Source organism: Neurospora tetraspora (genome assembly GCF_033439725.1).
Source record: "Neurospora tetraspora strain CBS 560.94 chromosome Unknown B0H65scaffold_5, whole genome shotgun sequence".
In the NCBI taxonomy this organism is placed as follows: Eukaryota; Fungi; Ascomycota; class Sordariomycetes; order Sordariales; family Sordariaceae; genus Neurospora; species Neurospora tetraspora.
In genome coordinates, this window is record NW_026944387.1 from 1,405,825 (window position 1) to 1,420,685 (window position 14,861).

Sequence of the window (14,861 nt, forward strand, 5' to 3'; positions counted from 1 at the left end):
CAATGCTCCCTCTTAAAGGACCGGAAGACGCTTTACATGACTACGTGTGGTGGGTTGTGGACGCCGATTAATGGAACGGTCATGGAGGGGGGGAAGGTGGTTGCTGTTGATACTAGTGGTTTTTGGTTGTGATGTGAAGTGGATATAATTGTTGAAACACGTATGTAAGTGAGAAGAGAAAGATACGTCTAAACAAAGGCAACCTTGATGACCTCGATGTGGTTGTTGTTCGTAAAAGACAAAACCAGCGTCTGTCCAGTTGGATCCAGGTAAGGATGTTGAACACCGGCATAGACTAATCCGCCTTTGATAGGTTCGCTCTTGTATACCTGAACATCCGGAGTCCATGGGCCTTCCAGAGAGGTGGCTGTTCGCAGGTACACTTTGCCATCACCTAGGAAATGTCTCCACGTTAGACATGCACAAGGTCAAAGAAAGGTGTCGGAAAAAACTCACCAAAAGCAGACAAGTGAACCAGCACATAACACTGGTAATGCTCATTCCAAGCAACCTGTCCCTGGCCAACAGCCCACCAAACCGCCGTCTCAGCATCGAACTTGGTGAGAACCTCAGACTTCCAGCCCTGCTGACGGCCCCAGAAATACTCGTACTTGTCCAGATCGAAAGCGTCTTCTGCCTTTACCCGGGCAAGGTAGGCGTAACTGGAGTGAGGCCATCCAGTGATCGAGTTCGGCGGGCCGCCCCAGATGTAGATGTACTCCGAGCGCTCATCGCGGTAGGCACACTGGTCTCCGTATTTGGCGGTCGTGTTGGAATCCCACCAGAACCCTCTGTCGCCGAAGCGCTGGGTGACCGTGGGAGTGTCGTTGATGACCTCGACCTTGGCGACGCCAGCGCCTAGGAGGCCGCCGGTTTCGTTGGCGTTCTGTTTTCGTTGTTAGTGGATGATGATCTAGAAATAAGCGTGGGGAGGATTACATACCACAAGGTAGTAAAGCGCAGCCGTGGCGGCCTCGGCATCAGTCTCGCAAAGACTCGTGCCGCCGAAACCGTACTGGTTCGTTTCACCCCATTCCTCGTTGAAAGGGATCAACTGATTCTGATGCGGGACAGGACAATCATCATTCAGGTTCAGATCCACCACGGTCAAAGGGTCATCCGTCAACAGGGAGACTGAGTCCCGAACCATGCCATGAAAACCGGGAGTGTCCTCAAGGAAGTTAGAGACCCCAGGGGCGCACCACATGGTGTCGCCGAAGACGGCATACCATTTCCCAGCAATCTTTCCGGTGAAGCCTAGATCGCGGTAACTGGCGCTATTGTTGGCGACCTGGAAACCGAGTCTTTCAACATTGCAGACATTGAGAGGGGTTTCGCCCTCTGGTTGCGTGTTATCGACATCGGGATGGTAACGCGGATGCTGATGACGGGCTAACCAACATTGTGCCGGGCGTGTTAGCAGGATCAATGTAGTGACAAAGACCAGCGAAATGTAATGATGTAAAACATGAAGGAGCATCTGATATTGGTATCATTGGTCTCGAAAGACGCAGTTGAATAGTATTGAGACTATGGGAGAGTAATGTGTGGGAAAATGCTTGATTGGTAGCCTAGTTGAGAAAAGAGGAATGGCGGGCCAGGCCAGGTCTAAATACTCGAGGATGAAAAATCTGGGTAGAGTGCTCTTTCCAGATGTAACAGTATGTACCATGAGTAGAAGTAACTCATTTTAAATCATCGCCTGGCCTGGGTAGAAGGAGGATTCGGAAACTAATATGTATGACCATCAACATGCCATCCACGAGGGCGGGTTCATCGGAATCCAACTCGAAACGATCAGCAAAGAAACTGGCGGCTATACTTAACGAGTCAAGATGTCCAACCATCTCGGCTGGGCAACGGTTTGGTGACAATGGAGGCATAGCTTGCCGCCGGAGCTAACAACCGAAGCAACGAGGATGTTGTTGGATGGGAAGAGATAAAAAATATGTGTACACAAGTAGGGGGGTGACGGGGTGACACTGAATGGGTGGCGATGGACCCTGAAGCGGCACACAGCCAGGAACATGAAACGAAACGAAACTTCTGAAACGAAACCGAAGATACCGAAGAAGGAAAATGAGAAACGTGAGGATGAAAACTGAAAAGATATGAAACAAACTTGACGAAGTTAAAAAAATTGGGATCATAAAATATGTACCTTCACCACTTTGCATGATCCCACCTTCATGCTCTTCCGCGGATGGAGGGGGATGTTCAGGGTTCTCTAGGGACCTGGGGTCGTTGGCACCGTGATCCCCCTGAAGGACCTTTTGCGATTCGTCCCTGACTTTTCGGAAGAAGCTTCGCATTGTGACTCTGAGGGTGAATGAACTAAGATGATGATAATCAATGAAAGAAACTCAATCTGATTCTGGCGTCGAGAGAGAACAGCAAACCCAAATCGAAAAAGAATCGGTGTTTGGTAAAAAGTAACACAGCGCTCTTCCTCCTGCAAGTCTTGCCATGACTTCTTTTTAAACCCGTTTGATCAACTCCTGGAGAGGAGTCGGGGTCTGGAGAGGAGTCTGGGAATCAACTTGGCGATGTTCAGAACTTCAGATTGTCAAAGCTGGAAGCGATCTTCAATTTCAAACAAGCGGAGAAAACCCCGCCATTCTCCACGGTCGGGTACGGCTGCACACTGCACGACGGAGAATGCCGAGGCATGTGCAAAGTGGAAGCTGTTTGCGGGGGGAGATAAGATAAGAGCAGGTACGTACCATGAAACGAAGCTCCACCCCGCCTTTGACGACGGGAACCGCCAAACGCTTATCACCTTCTTATCGGAAACAACCGCCCCTGCTCAAAGGATTGACTATCGAAGACAACAACACAACACAACACTGCGACGCGCCCCTCACCACCTTACAAATCACACTCGAGACAGTCTGGATATAACTTTCAAGACGACCAGCAGTTTCTACAACCTCGTACTCAGTGAGGAAACCATATCGGCAACATGGAATACAAACCCCAACCCTCCTCCCCTCCCCACGTCCAAGTCCAACCGCGTCTAATCATCCACGGCGGCGCCGGCAACATCACCCCCGCCAGCCTAGGCCCGAAGCTCTACGCCGCCTACCGCTCCTCTCTCCTAACCATCGTCTCCAAAGCGCACACCTACCTGACCACGCCCCAGTCCCAGTCCGATTCCAATTCCACTTCCTCCTCAACAAAACTCCCATCAGCCCTCGAAGCCGCCACCTACGCCGTCACCCTCCTCGAAGACAACCCTCTCTTCAACAGCGGCCACGGCGCCGTCTTCACGCGTGATGGAATCAACGAGCTCGAAGCTTCCGTGATGGTCAGTCGGGGACAGGCCAAGCGCGGGGTGGGCGTGACTGGGTTGCGCCACGTTCGGAATCCGATTCTTTTGGCGAAGAAAGTTTTGGAGCACGGGAGGGACGATCTTCTGGGTCGTGGAAAGAAGCTGGATAATAACGACGGGGAGTTGAATGTCCCCTCGGCGCAAGGCCATACGCTGATCCACGGCCCGACGGCGGAGAAGCTGGCGAGGCAGTATGGGCTCGAGATGGTAGATCCCAGTTACTTCTTTACGCAGATGCGGTGGGATCAACATATTCGGGCGTTGGAGAGGGAGAAGGAGCACAAGCAGGATATGCTCGGCGCTGCTAATGGTGTTTTGACGGCGACTTGGAGCAAGGACGAGTATCTCCCGCAGGGAACGGTCGGTGCGGTCGCGCTGGATGAGGAAGGCGTGATTTGTGTGGCGACTAGCACGGGCGGCATGACGAATAAGTTGACGGGCAGGATTGGCGATACGCCTGTTGTCGGGGCTGGGTTCTGGGCTGAGGAGTGGACGGAGGAGGGCGATCCGACTTCTCCTCATAAGAACGCGTCGCGGAATCCTTTGTATAGCCCGGGACCGGCGGTGGTTCTGTCGGATGCGCTGAAGGGCCTGATTGCTGATTGTCTGCCTTCGCCCTTTCTGTATACCCCTGCCCACCAACGCTCGTCTGGCGAGTTGAGCACCACTCGGTCGATTGGCGTTTCTGGAACAGGCAATGGTGATTCGTTTTTTCGCACTGCTGCTGCGAGGACTGTGGGCGCCATTGCTCGGTATTCTGCCCTTCCTTCAACCGTGGCCCTGACCAAAGTTGCTGGGCCGTCTGGAGAGCTCCAGAAGAGCGCCGAGGATCGATGGGGCAAAACTGGCGAAGGCGAAGGTGGCATTATCGGACTCGAGTCGGTGGTCGTGCGGGACGCAAATGGTAATGTCGTCGAGACTCGGTCCGAGATCCTTCAGGACTATAACTGCGGTGGAATGTTTCGGGCTTGGATAGACGAGGAAGGTGTCGCATATGCTCGTATCTTTCGCAAGGATCAGGATATCCCAACTTCGTATATCGGCGAAGGTAAACCTGAAGATCCGCGGGTTTGGAGTGGCGAAAAGATCTAGTAGACTAGTTAGACTGGTTCCCTTTGTCTTGAACACGCTAGCCGGTAACACGTTAGCAAAGCGCATGTTGTCTTCCAAAAAAAGAGAAATATTATTCGGATGACTGTTCTTCCGCGCTGAGGCAAAGCATCCACGCTGACCCCCTTATATGGCAAGCGTAACCAACAAACCCGTTTCTATGTTACATGGAACGCCGCCACCCAAAATGCTGACTGTCATGAAATGCGTAGACAAATACACAGCCTAGCCCAACCGAGACGGGCCAGGTGGGAGAAAGGAGTTGAGAGAGATATAGTCGACAATCTTTGTGCATCCTAAATCGAAACTTTTTAAATGACCGCTGTATTGTATTTAAGCAAGGACTTGTTCGTTGGACGGGGGTGGCGCAGGAGCCTAAAGGTGAAGGAGAATGCGAGTTAGCCACCACTAGTTGTTTTTCTCGTAACGACGTTCCCAAGCATACCTCTAGCTTTGTGGCGCCAGCAAGCATCTTCTGGAAACCAATACCGACACCCTCAATAACAGCCAGGAGAACAGCGCAGCCGATAGCACCGTTACGGGCCGCCTTGTAACCACCACGAATCGCCAACGCGCCACCAGTGAAGAAACCGGCGATGATGGAGTTCCACGGGTCCTCCTTGTGGTTCCTTAGTCCCTTGATACCGCAGTCGAATGTGCTGAAAAGACCACCCCAAACACCTGGATGCCATATATTAGTATCGGTGCCGTGGCAAGTGCCGCATGATATGTGTCAGGCGGGTTGACTAACCGAAGTTACCGCCGAGCGCAGGGGCGCGCATCTTGATAGCAGTGATGGCGCCGATTCTCCTCTCGCCGTAAGGGCTGTTACGGAAGCCCTTGATACCGTGCCAGATCGTACCACCGATAGCCTATAGTCAGCGACATTGTGTGTCAGTAACTCCATGCAGCAGTCAACAGGGGTTGAGGCGACGGCGGCGACAACGAGGGGTTTAGGTTAACCACACTCGACGTGTGTCATCTTGTTGGTAGCCCATATGGTGGGAGAATAAGAGCAACGTAGAGGGAGAACATACACCCATGGCGAAGGCACCACCGAAATCGTTGAGGATAACCCACGGGCAAGGGTCGCGAGTGTGATCCATCTTGGCGGGTGGTTATGGGGATCGCGAATTCAGCGGGGATCGGGTGGTCTTTCGGAGAGGAGTGAATATGTCGCAGTCGAGTTCTAGTTCGGAGTGCGACAATGAGGGAGGGAGGTCGTCGGGGAGCAAGGCGACGGGCGGTGGTGGTGGTGGTGGAGGACTGGTGGTGTTGCTGGGTGGGAGTCGGCGGGGATGGATGGATTTGTGGTAAAGATACGGGCGCGGAGTTCGGAGACGTTTGGTGATGATCTCAGAAGCCAAAGAAAATTATGACCGCCTTGCAGGGGTCAGTTCCGGGCAGGCCCACCGACCTTGCTGTGCCAAGACCCGGCTTTCCTGGCCCGAGCGTCTCTTGTTTCAGTGTTACTCGGTACCTCGCCGATACATCGAGACTCTCCCCGCTACATTTTGCCCCAACATCTTGTGATATCGATGAGTCCAACCGCCGATGATCTGTGATGGTCTCGTTGGTCGCCGACTAGGGGGTCCATATTACCGGTATGACTTGCATTCAGCACGAGTTACGGAGTGCTAGCAACCCTTCTCGAAGACATTCCACGGTGTCCTCCTAACATCACCTTGTCTCATATTTTGGTACCTTCGGGTACCTTCCATCCACTACTCGTGTTACACCCCCACTTTTTTGGGGCTCGCCGAACTCACACCCTCTAAAGAGGGTGTTCACCACCCAAACCGAGCCGGCTAAAACGACTGTCTCTCTAACTTGAACGACTATACCTATATACCTATATATAAGCGACCCAATAAGAGACCATATTACTGCCCACTAAATTAACATATAAACAATATAATTTAACATTTCTATATTAAAATCGATAAAAGTTATAAGGTTATTTACAGAAGGGGGGGCGCTAAGCACTAAATTTACTAAGTTTACTAAAAAGACCGTTTATATCGACAATATATATTTATACGTACAAAATTAAAATTATTAGTAAAAGTATAACTATTACTATAAATACTAACTGTAATTATAAAACTAGCCGCCTTATTAGTAAATTGATTACCCTATCTAATAACTAAACCACTATAGAAGTTAATTACTTAGAAGAAGTCCTATATTACTAATACCCTAATTAAGAAGGGATGAAGGTATCCCCATCCTCGCCATTGTTAAGTATACTAATATATAAATTGGTTGTAGAAGTAAGCGTATTTATAAAGCTATCTATACTTCTCTTCTTCGTACTTTATTAAATTATACTTCTAATTATATCCTCTTTCGTCGTAATAAATCCGCCTCAATTTTAACCTCTTATTCCCGTTATTATACTAATTACATAGCAGTTACTCTCTTCTTCTTAGGAGGAAATTATATTAAAACTCTAAGAAAAGTATTATACGAAGAATTATAGCATACGCTAGTATTATTATCGAGGGCCAAAAATTATTATAGTACGTATAATATAGGTTATACACTATTCTTAACTTAAAGGCGACGATTTAAAATAGGGAAAGGATCTTCCTTTCTACACGAATAAAATAATATAATAGGAGTAATACCGAAACGTTCAACGTTAAAATTTATTATATAATTAGGGAGATCCTTAAATTTAGAGGGTAGCCCAAATTTTTATAATAATTTCATAGTATATTATTTAAAGTAAGGTATATTAATGAATTCGTATATTTCGTTATATTTTTTAATAATCTCCTTCCGAATTAATTTCTCTATTTTATTCTAAATATAAAGTTATCGATTACTATCGCTAATTCCTAATTCCTATAAAACTAATTAATTAATAATAATAATATTATTATTTAATAATTTATTTTTATTCAATATATTTTCATCGTTCTACGTATTTGTTTCGTTGGATATATTTCCTTTATTTAATATATTTTCATCCCCCGAAATAAATAATTATACTAGCTTATTAATTAAAGTGAAATTTAACGTAATATATTACAAAATAGTAATAATAGAAGGGGGGGGTAATATATATTAAATTTCAAACCCTAAAATAGCGGAATAATTTAATAAAATATTACTAAGATAAGTAATAGTCTCTACTTAAATGAGTTTATATAATTAGCCTAAATAATTAAATTAATAGTAAGGAACGAAATAATACCTAATACTATATATAATAGGGTCCGTACAGACGGCGTATTTAAAATAGTAAATTAAATCCGCGATGTTATTAAATTTAATCGCGCTATATTATATTACCTAATATATATCCGGAATATTTATACCTATACTAAGCAAAATAGTAGTGAGTATTATCCGATACGTTGAATCTAGCCGCTTAAAATCCTTACATATAACTTTTTAATTTCGGGGACGAATATCAGCGTCGTACTTACGGATTACCCTTACCGCTTATAATAATTTATAATTAAAGAATATAAAATATTATAAAAAATACGCCCGGGCGGAGAAAAGAAATAGTTTACTATTAATATAAATAATAATTTTTAAAATAAAATAAATATTAAGCGGGGAAACGTCGGGCGTAAATACGCCGAAAAGGAATTCAAACTACTGGTAATCCTTAAACGCGCCTTATAGAATTAGTTATAGTACTATTATAATATTAGAATAGTTAATAAAAGTGTAAATAATAGTGAATTTACTTAATGTATAACTCTTTAAGTAAAAACCGCTATACTTATATATATAATATTATACGCTATAAATAAGAATAGCTGTATACCCAAACTAAGAGATATTAAATAGAATAGTAATTTTAATAATATAAATATTTATAAATTATTTTTAAAACGTATACTATTAAAATATAATATATAATTCGTTAATAGTAATAAAAATAATCCGCTAATTAAATAAAGTATTATACATTAACTCTATAAATTTTACGTAGGTAGCTTATTCTAAACCGAAGAGGATATATATAGTTTCTAAATTCTAAATCTATTTAGAAGCGTAAATATTATTAAAGGATTAATTAAAGCTCGTTTAAAACTGATAGGGGAGTTAACCTTTAAACCTAATAGGAGAATAAAAGGTTAATTCCCCTATCGGTTTTAAATATAATAAATATAGATTCCATATTTCTATAATTAATTGATTAATTAGAATAGGCCGAATACCCGGGAATTTAATAATGATATTATACTATTCCTCGCTAAGCTAATTAAATAATATAATTTAAATAGTAACTTGATCAGCTAAGATAATAAATATAATTTAAAAGATAATATTCTTTCTATAGTTAGTATGGGTAATAAAGATTGTATTGCTTCGTTGGTAAATAATATAATAAATAGATTTAACTTAATTAAATCTCAGATAAGGCTAATCTTAGTTTAGCAGTAACCCCTAATTTAATAAATGAGTAGCGACCGTATTAACGAAATCACATTAAACGTTTTTATTATTATTAAATATTATATATTATAATACTTCGCTAATCTAACCCTAGAAAGCCGAGTTAGGAAGCCGGACGTATTAAGTTAACGAAAATTGGCAATATAACGAATAAATATTATAATATTCTTAATATTAGATTTATAATCGTATATTATATATATTAATTTTCGTATTAATGCGACGATAAGTTGCGAAAATAGAGTATACGATCCTTTTAAATACAATTTTGCGTACAATAAAACCTACCCCTATAGTATTAATGAATAATAAAATCGTAATGGAAATACAAAAAAAGTATATAGAAATAGATTTATAATATATATTATCCTCAGACACTTTATTTAATTCAATTCAAAATTTTTATAGTAGTCTAATATTCGAATATTTACGTAGAAATTAAATATTCCTTATATATATTAGCCGATTTCGTTTAAACTATATATAGACGTAATCCTAATATCATACCATTTAGACCCACAGGGTACAAAGAGACTGCGCCACGTATAGCGGCGGAGCGGATGGGGGCTGACATTGGAGTATGACTGTTATGAGAGACTAGACCTCTGATAGTGAATACCCTCTTTGGAGGGTGTAAGTTTGGCGAGCACTAAAAAAGTGAGGGTGTACCACGAGTATCTATAATATTACTAGTGATAATTGATATGGGTTCAACGTGGCTTGATTGTGTGTGTGTGTAAGACTGGCTCTGTAGACTTGAAGCTCTGGTATCTAGATAAAAATTCCGCATATCCCAGTCTAGCTGGGCACGTGCACGCCCAGTGGATCCCCTGGCCTCTGACAGTATCTTATTCGCCCTGCTTTCTTCAGCTGATTCCGAACCATGAAGATGATGTATCGAACAACACGGCGATCACTTGCTTGTGTTTTAACTCAGCTGTCTTGGGGGTTTCGACTTTGAAAGCTTTCACGGGCGCTCTATGCCCTGAGAACTTGGATCTCGGGGTATTTCGAAGAAACAAGATGCTTCATCGGCAAAGAGCCTCTGCGGACAACGTGACAGCAGCATTGCACGACATATGCGATCTCGACGCGTCTCATCACCATCCGATGTCGCTTCATGGAAAAAAAAAAGCCATTTTTTCGACCAATATTCGAGACCGCATAGCTGGATTGTGGTGTGATTTGATCTGGAATTGGAAAGGTACCTTTTTGCCTTTTTGTTGTGGTTGTGATACCCAACCTCGAAGCAACCTACATCGGACTGGCTCAATCTTGCTGTTCCACGACAGAGCAAAGACCCAAGGACTGGGCTGGATCCCGCGGTTATCATGCAGAATATTCGTAAGAAGCCATCACTGTCTGCAACTGATGGTGTTGAAGCTCGCCCAGACACCAACCGTGGCGTCAAGTCTATTGATCGCCCATTGTCTGGGGCAGAGCGGAGTATTATAAGAAGAAGCCATTGCCAATCCCTCATGCCAATCCGTTCCTTTTGATGGTTCATTGTTTCACCTACTCGTGTGACTCAGCTGAGCTTGACAACAACGAGGCTGTAGTTGGCTATTGGCTATCCGAAAGGGGTTAGATGCCTCCGTCCTTCTTTCGACCCATCCGTTCTGGATTATAGGGATGCGACTATCCTACCGAACGGACTTATATATCACCAAGATATGGATGGTGTCGTCACCCCCTGATCTCGCGTCATCGTTCGGCATACCGTGAGCACTTTCCCCAGTGATTAGAGACCCAAGCAAACATGACAGATATTTGCTATTGCGACATGGGCGAGCATGAAGCGAAGCCCAATGGAAGCAATGGCGTTCTGCATATACCATGCTCGCCCAACTCCTCCACTTCTTCCTTGACACCATCTCGGCCCATCATCCCCAGAAACTTTGTTTGGAGACTTCAAGGTGGACGACGTGCCAGCAGCTCCACCACCTCGACGGAGCCCGATCAAGAAGACGCCATGGCTGCAGTGGATGTAGTCGTGGATGGGCCCATCAATGGTGTCCTCCGTGACTCGTTCGATCCCTGGAATCGACACAACCACCGACGGCAAAAGGGAGGCGGAAAGGGGAGTGTCAACGGCCGTGATGATGATGATGAAGTCTGCAAAGGCTGCATCAAGATCTCGAGCGCGAGGGCATCAACAGCACTACGCGACAGGAAGGGGGCAGGTTCACACGGTGAGTCGGTTCTATTTACTTAGATATCTTTGTCCTGGTTGACCGGCATACCCCATGATTTGCTGCCCCCATCATGCCCTTCCTTACCTACTGCGTACAAATAGATGAACCCTGAACCCCCACGTCCTACCGATGAGGCTCTATATGCTACCCTTTCCCAGCACCAGTCAAACATGCCGATGGGTTGTCATCCGTTGCATCCAAGGTTCCTGGCGCGGGATACCTTTTCCCTCTTTGTCATCGGAAACTCTTGTCACCCAATGCCACGTTCCGTTTGCATTAGGGCTGAAGTCGGCTCTTCCAAGTGGGGTTTTTGGACGATGATGCAAAGTCCGATCACGCCTTGGAACATTCAAGCCGGGGTGGAGGAGTACTCCCATGGCAAATGATTATCCTTTGTACGTGGGCAGATGGAATGTCTCCTCCTCTTGTGCATGCTGGAGATATGAGGTTCTTTGTCGTGAGATGAAAGCATGCAGGTGTTGGAAGCATCAATCGGACGGATTCTGTGCACGTGGGGCACGCTGGCTCCAGTGGCTACCACAGGGCTCAGGGGTCCTGACGCGCCCCCTGAAAGAGGAGCCTAGGCCCTAGACCCCAGATGGTGGGGCCGAAGGGGTGGAACTCCCCGTCAATGTCACAATGGCCTCCAAAATGTCGTCAGCCAAAAGACGGGACCCCATTCCACGTCGGCATCGGCCTCCCGACTTGCTCATACGTGAATCACCTTTCATAGGTATCGATGTTGGCATCTTGTTGAAATTTTTCATTCCTACTTGGATATCATTTCTATTTGCTAACCTCCTCTACCGGTCATTGTCCAGAGTCATCGACCTTACCGACTGCGGCGCGTCCGAATCCCGCCAATCCCACAGTCACAGTCACAATGCCCGGAACACTACAACATTCCGATCTCGACGATGGCGGCCCCGAGGCTGCCCCCGATCAGTTGCAAGAGTTGAAGCACGACGGCTCGGTCCTCTCCATCGCAGTGTCAGGCGACTACATCTTCACCGGCACCAGCAAGGGTCAGATCGTTGTCTGGTCCCTCGGCACCTACCAGCTCGTTCAGACCATCCAAGCCCACAAGCGAAGCGTCCTCTGCCTTTTCCTCTCTCAAGACGGCAAATACCTCTTCTCGACCGCTTGCGAGCCAATAATCAACGTATGGTGCCCGAAGACATTCACGCGACTCTACGAGATCTACAGCACCTACGACGTCGGCGATGTCTTCAGCGTCGTCTACTCCCCCCAGAACGAGACGGTATACTTTGGCACACAGACACAGTACATACAATGGGTCGGCTTGAAGGACCAAGACAGAAAGGTCTCGCACGACTCCGCCAACCACCCGGACAGGCGACAGCATAAGTTCTTCGATTCCCGTGCTGTTGGCGGCACCTCCACCCCTAGGCGCACCGAGGATTACTATTCCCTAATACCCAGGGCCGAGACCGTGCTCGAAGTCGATCCGTATGCCATTGAGAAATACGCACACTACGGCTGGGTATTTTGCATGCAGATCGCAAAGGGCCCAACCGTTCTGGTGGACGACGATGAGGAAGTTCTTGTCTCGGGTGGCGGTGACGGCACCATCAAGCTATGGAGACTTAGCGACAAGGGGCCCGGGTACCATGAAGATGAGGATACCAAGGGCAGTATTCAGGAGCTTATGGTGCTTGGGGAGGATGATACCGAGTCCGTCATGTCCTTGTTTGTGGACGGTTCCTTCCTTTATACCGGCAAGCTAGGCGGTATTATTGAGCTTTGGGATCTGGATACCAAGCAGAGGTTGAGAGTGATCCATGCTCATACTGGAAACATCAATGCCGTTGGATTGAGGTTCGGACTCCTTTGGAGTGCCTCTACTGACGGATTTGCTTCTGTAAGAACCCTCGTCATTATCTTAAATTCAGACGCTGACATTTCGTAGAAACACAGCGCAGCCCATACTGCCGAGGAGTCCAATGGCACTTCTCAGGACGTCAGCCAGCGATATCAGTGCCTCAGCCGATGGAAGGCACACGATGCCAAGATCCTTTCAGCAGCTGTCGCCACATACCAAAACAACCAACTGTTCATCACCGGAGCCAACGACAACACTGTCCGGATATGGCATGTTAACGGCGCGCCTGCGGAAACCGAAGAGGCGGACGGTGAGCATGAGGATATGATGATCCGCTCCCTTCGCCAGTTCGTCTCGTACAAGACTGTTTCATCACGTCCAGAATTTACCGAGGATTGCCGTAAAGGTGCAACCTTCCTGGGTTCCTTGTTCAAGCGACTGGGCGCTCAGGTAGAGATGCTTAGTTCCGATGGTCCACACAACCCAGTTGTCTTTGCAAAATTTAGCGGAAAGCTTGAGCCCGCCGAGAAGCGGAAGAGGGTTCTGTTCTACGGTCACTACGATGTGGTCCCCGCGGATATGGCTGGTGAGAACTGGAAGACGGACCCATTCAAGCTTGTCGGGCAGAATGGCTATCTCTACGGTCGTGGTGTCAGTGATAACAAGGGACCCATCATAGCCGCTCTTTACGCCGTCTCCGATCTGCTGCAGGCCAAGGCTCTGGACTCGGACATCATCTTCCTGATCGAAGGCGAAGAAGAGTCTGGATCCCGAGGCTTTGAGGAGACCATCCACAAGCACAAGGACCGCATCGGCCACATCGACTACGTGCTTCTTGCCAACAGTTACTGGCTAGACGACGAGGTACCCTGCCTGACCTATGGTCTCCGCGGCGTCCTCCACGCCACCGTTTGCGTCGACTCAAAGCACCCCGATCTGCACTCGGGCGTAGACGGAAGCAACATGATCTCCGAGCCCCTGACGGACCTGACCCTCTTGCTCGGAAAGCTCAAGGGTCCCAAGAACAAGGTCAACATCCCCAGCTTCTACGACGGCATCCTGCCCATCACCGAAGAGGAAGAGCTGCGCTACGACGACATTGCCGGCATCCTGATCAAGCGCAACCCCACCGCCGGCCCCGTCGACGCGCTCAAGCGGAGCCTGATGGCGCGCTGGCGCGAACCCAACCTGACCATTCACCGATATAACGTTTCGGGCCCCGATGGCAGTCTAATCAGTAGTCATGCCACCGCCAACGTCAGTATCCGTCTGGTTCCCGGCCAGGAAGTCGAGGAGGTCATCTCGAAGCTCAAATCCTTCCTCAAGGCCGAGTACGAGAAGTTTGATAGCGAAAATACCCTCACCGTCCGCATCGACAATAAGGCCGAGCCGTGGTTGGGCGTTCCGGGTAATTACATCTTCCGTACCCTCGAAGAAGCTGTGATGAGAGCGTGGGGCGGCTCCTCATCATCTTCCCCTTCCACCTCCACCACCTCGGACACAGACTCCCCATCATCATCGCCCTCAGATAACGAGAAAGCCAACGGCGTAACCCTCCCGCCCAACGCCACAAACGGCGAAACCACCTCCACAGGCGCCGCCGCGCCCAAGACCAGAAAACCGCTGTATATCCGCGAAGGCGGATCGATCCCGCCCATCAGGTTTTTGGAGAAGGAGTTCAACGCGCCCGCGGCGCATTTGCCGTGTGGACAGGCGAGCGACTCGGCGCATTTGCATAATGAGCGGTTACGGTTGGTGAATTTGCAGAAGAGTAGGGAGATTTTCACGACGGTTTTTAGGAAATTGTGAGGAGGTTAGTTAGTTGGTATGGGATGCTGGTATGGAAATAGACTACGCTAGGTATGAGGGTATGGGACTGGCTGGCGTGATGGAAAGGGAATCTATAGCGATGATGATTTTATTGTTCGAAATCTTTTTTGGGCTCGCATATGGTCTTTCT

The 14,861-nt window shown here is 47.1% G+C and overlaps 4 protein-coding genes across 4 annotated transcripts; 2 read left to right on the forward strand and 2 right to left on the reverse strand.

Moving 5' to 3' along the window:
• Positions 1 to 188: 188 nt before the first annotated feature.
• On the reverse strand, positions 189 to 2,312 carry B0H65DRAFT_549794 (uncharacterized protein; the record flags this gene model as incomplete). Its single annotated transcript, XM_062829687.1, has 4 exons — positions 189 to 394; positions 457 to 886; positions 944 to 1,392; positions 2,186 to 2,312. 4 exons carry the CDS (start codon positions 2,310 to 2,312, stop codon positions 189 to 191), a joined length of 1,212 nt encoding a protein of 403 aa, XP_062680392.1.
• Positions 2,313 to 2,757: 445 nt separating this feature from the next.
• On the forward strand, positions 2,758 to 4,514 carry B0H65DRAFT_468717 (putative 20S proteasome subunit alpha type 2). Its single transcript, XM_062826976.1, has one exon. The coding sequence runs from the start codon at positions 2,963 to 2,965 to the stop codon at positions 4,421 to 4,423; it is 1,461 nt and encodes a 486-aa protein (XP_062680393.1). The 5' UTR covers positions 2,758 to 2,962; the 3' UTR covers positions 4,424 to 4,514.
• Positions 4,515 to 5,780, reverse strand: B0H65DRAFT_468720 (Tim17/Tim22/Tim23/Pmp24 family-domain-containing protein). The gene is made up of 4 exons (XM_062826978.1): positions 5,479 to 5,780; positions 5,193 to 5,313; positions 4,887 to 5,122; positions 4,515 to 4,816 (listed from the first exon to the last, which is right to left on the reverse strand). The coding sequence occupies exons 1-4, from the start codon at positions 5,545 to 5,547 to the stop codon at positions 4,775 to 4,777; spliced, it is 468 nt and encodes a 155-aa protein (XP_062680394.1). The 5' UTR covers positions 5,548 to 5,780; the 3' UTR covers positions 4,515 to 4,774.
• A 4,716-nt stretch (positions 5,781 to 10,496) lies between these two features.
• Positions 10,497 to 14,731, forward strand: B0H65DRAFT_224237 (uncharacterized protein). Its single transcript, XM_062822099.1, has 3 exons — positions 10,497 to 11,055; positions 11,880 to 12,940; positions 12,989 to 14,731. Exons 1-3 carry the CDS (start codon positions 10,623 to 10,625, stop codon positions 14,708 to 14,710), a joined length of 3,216 nt encoding a protein of 1,071 aa, XP_062680395.1. The 5' UTR covers positions 10,497 to 10,622; the 3' UTR covers positions 14,711 to 14,731.
• Positions 14,732 to 14,861: the final 130 nt, after the last annotated feature.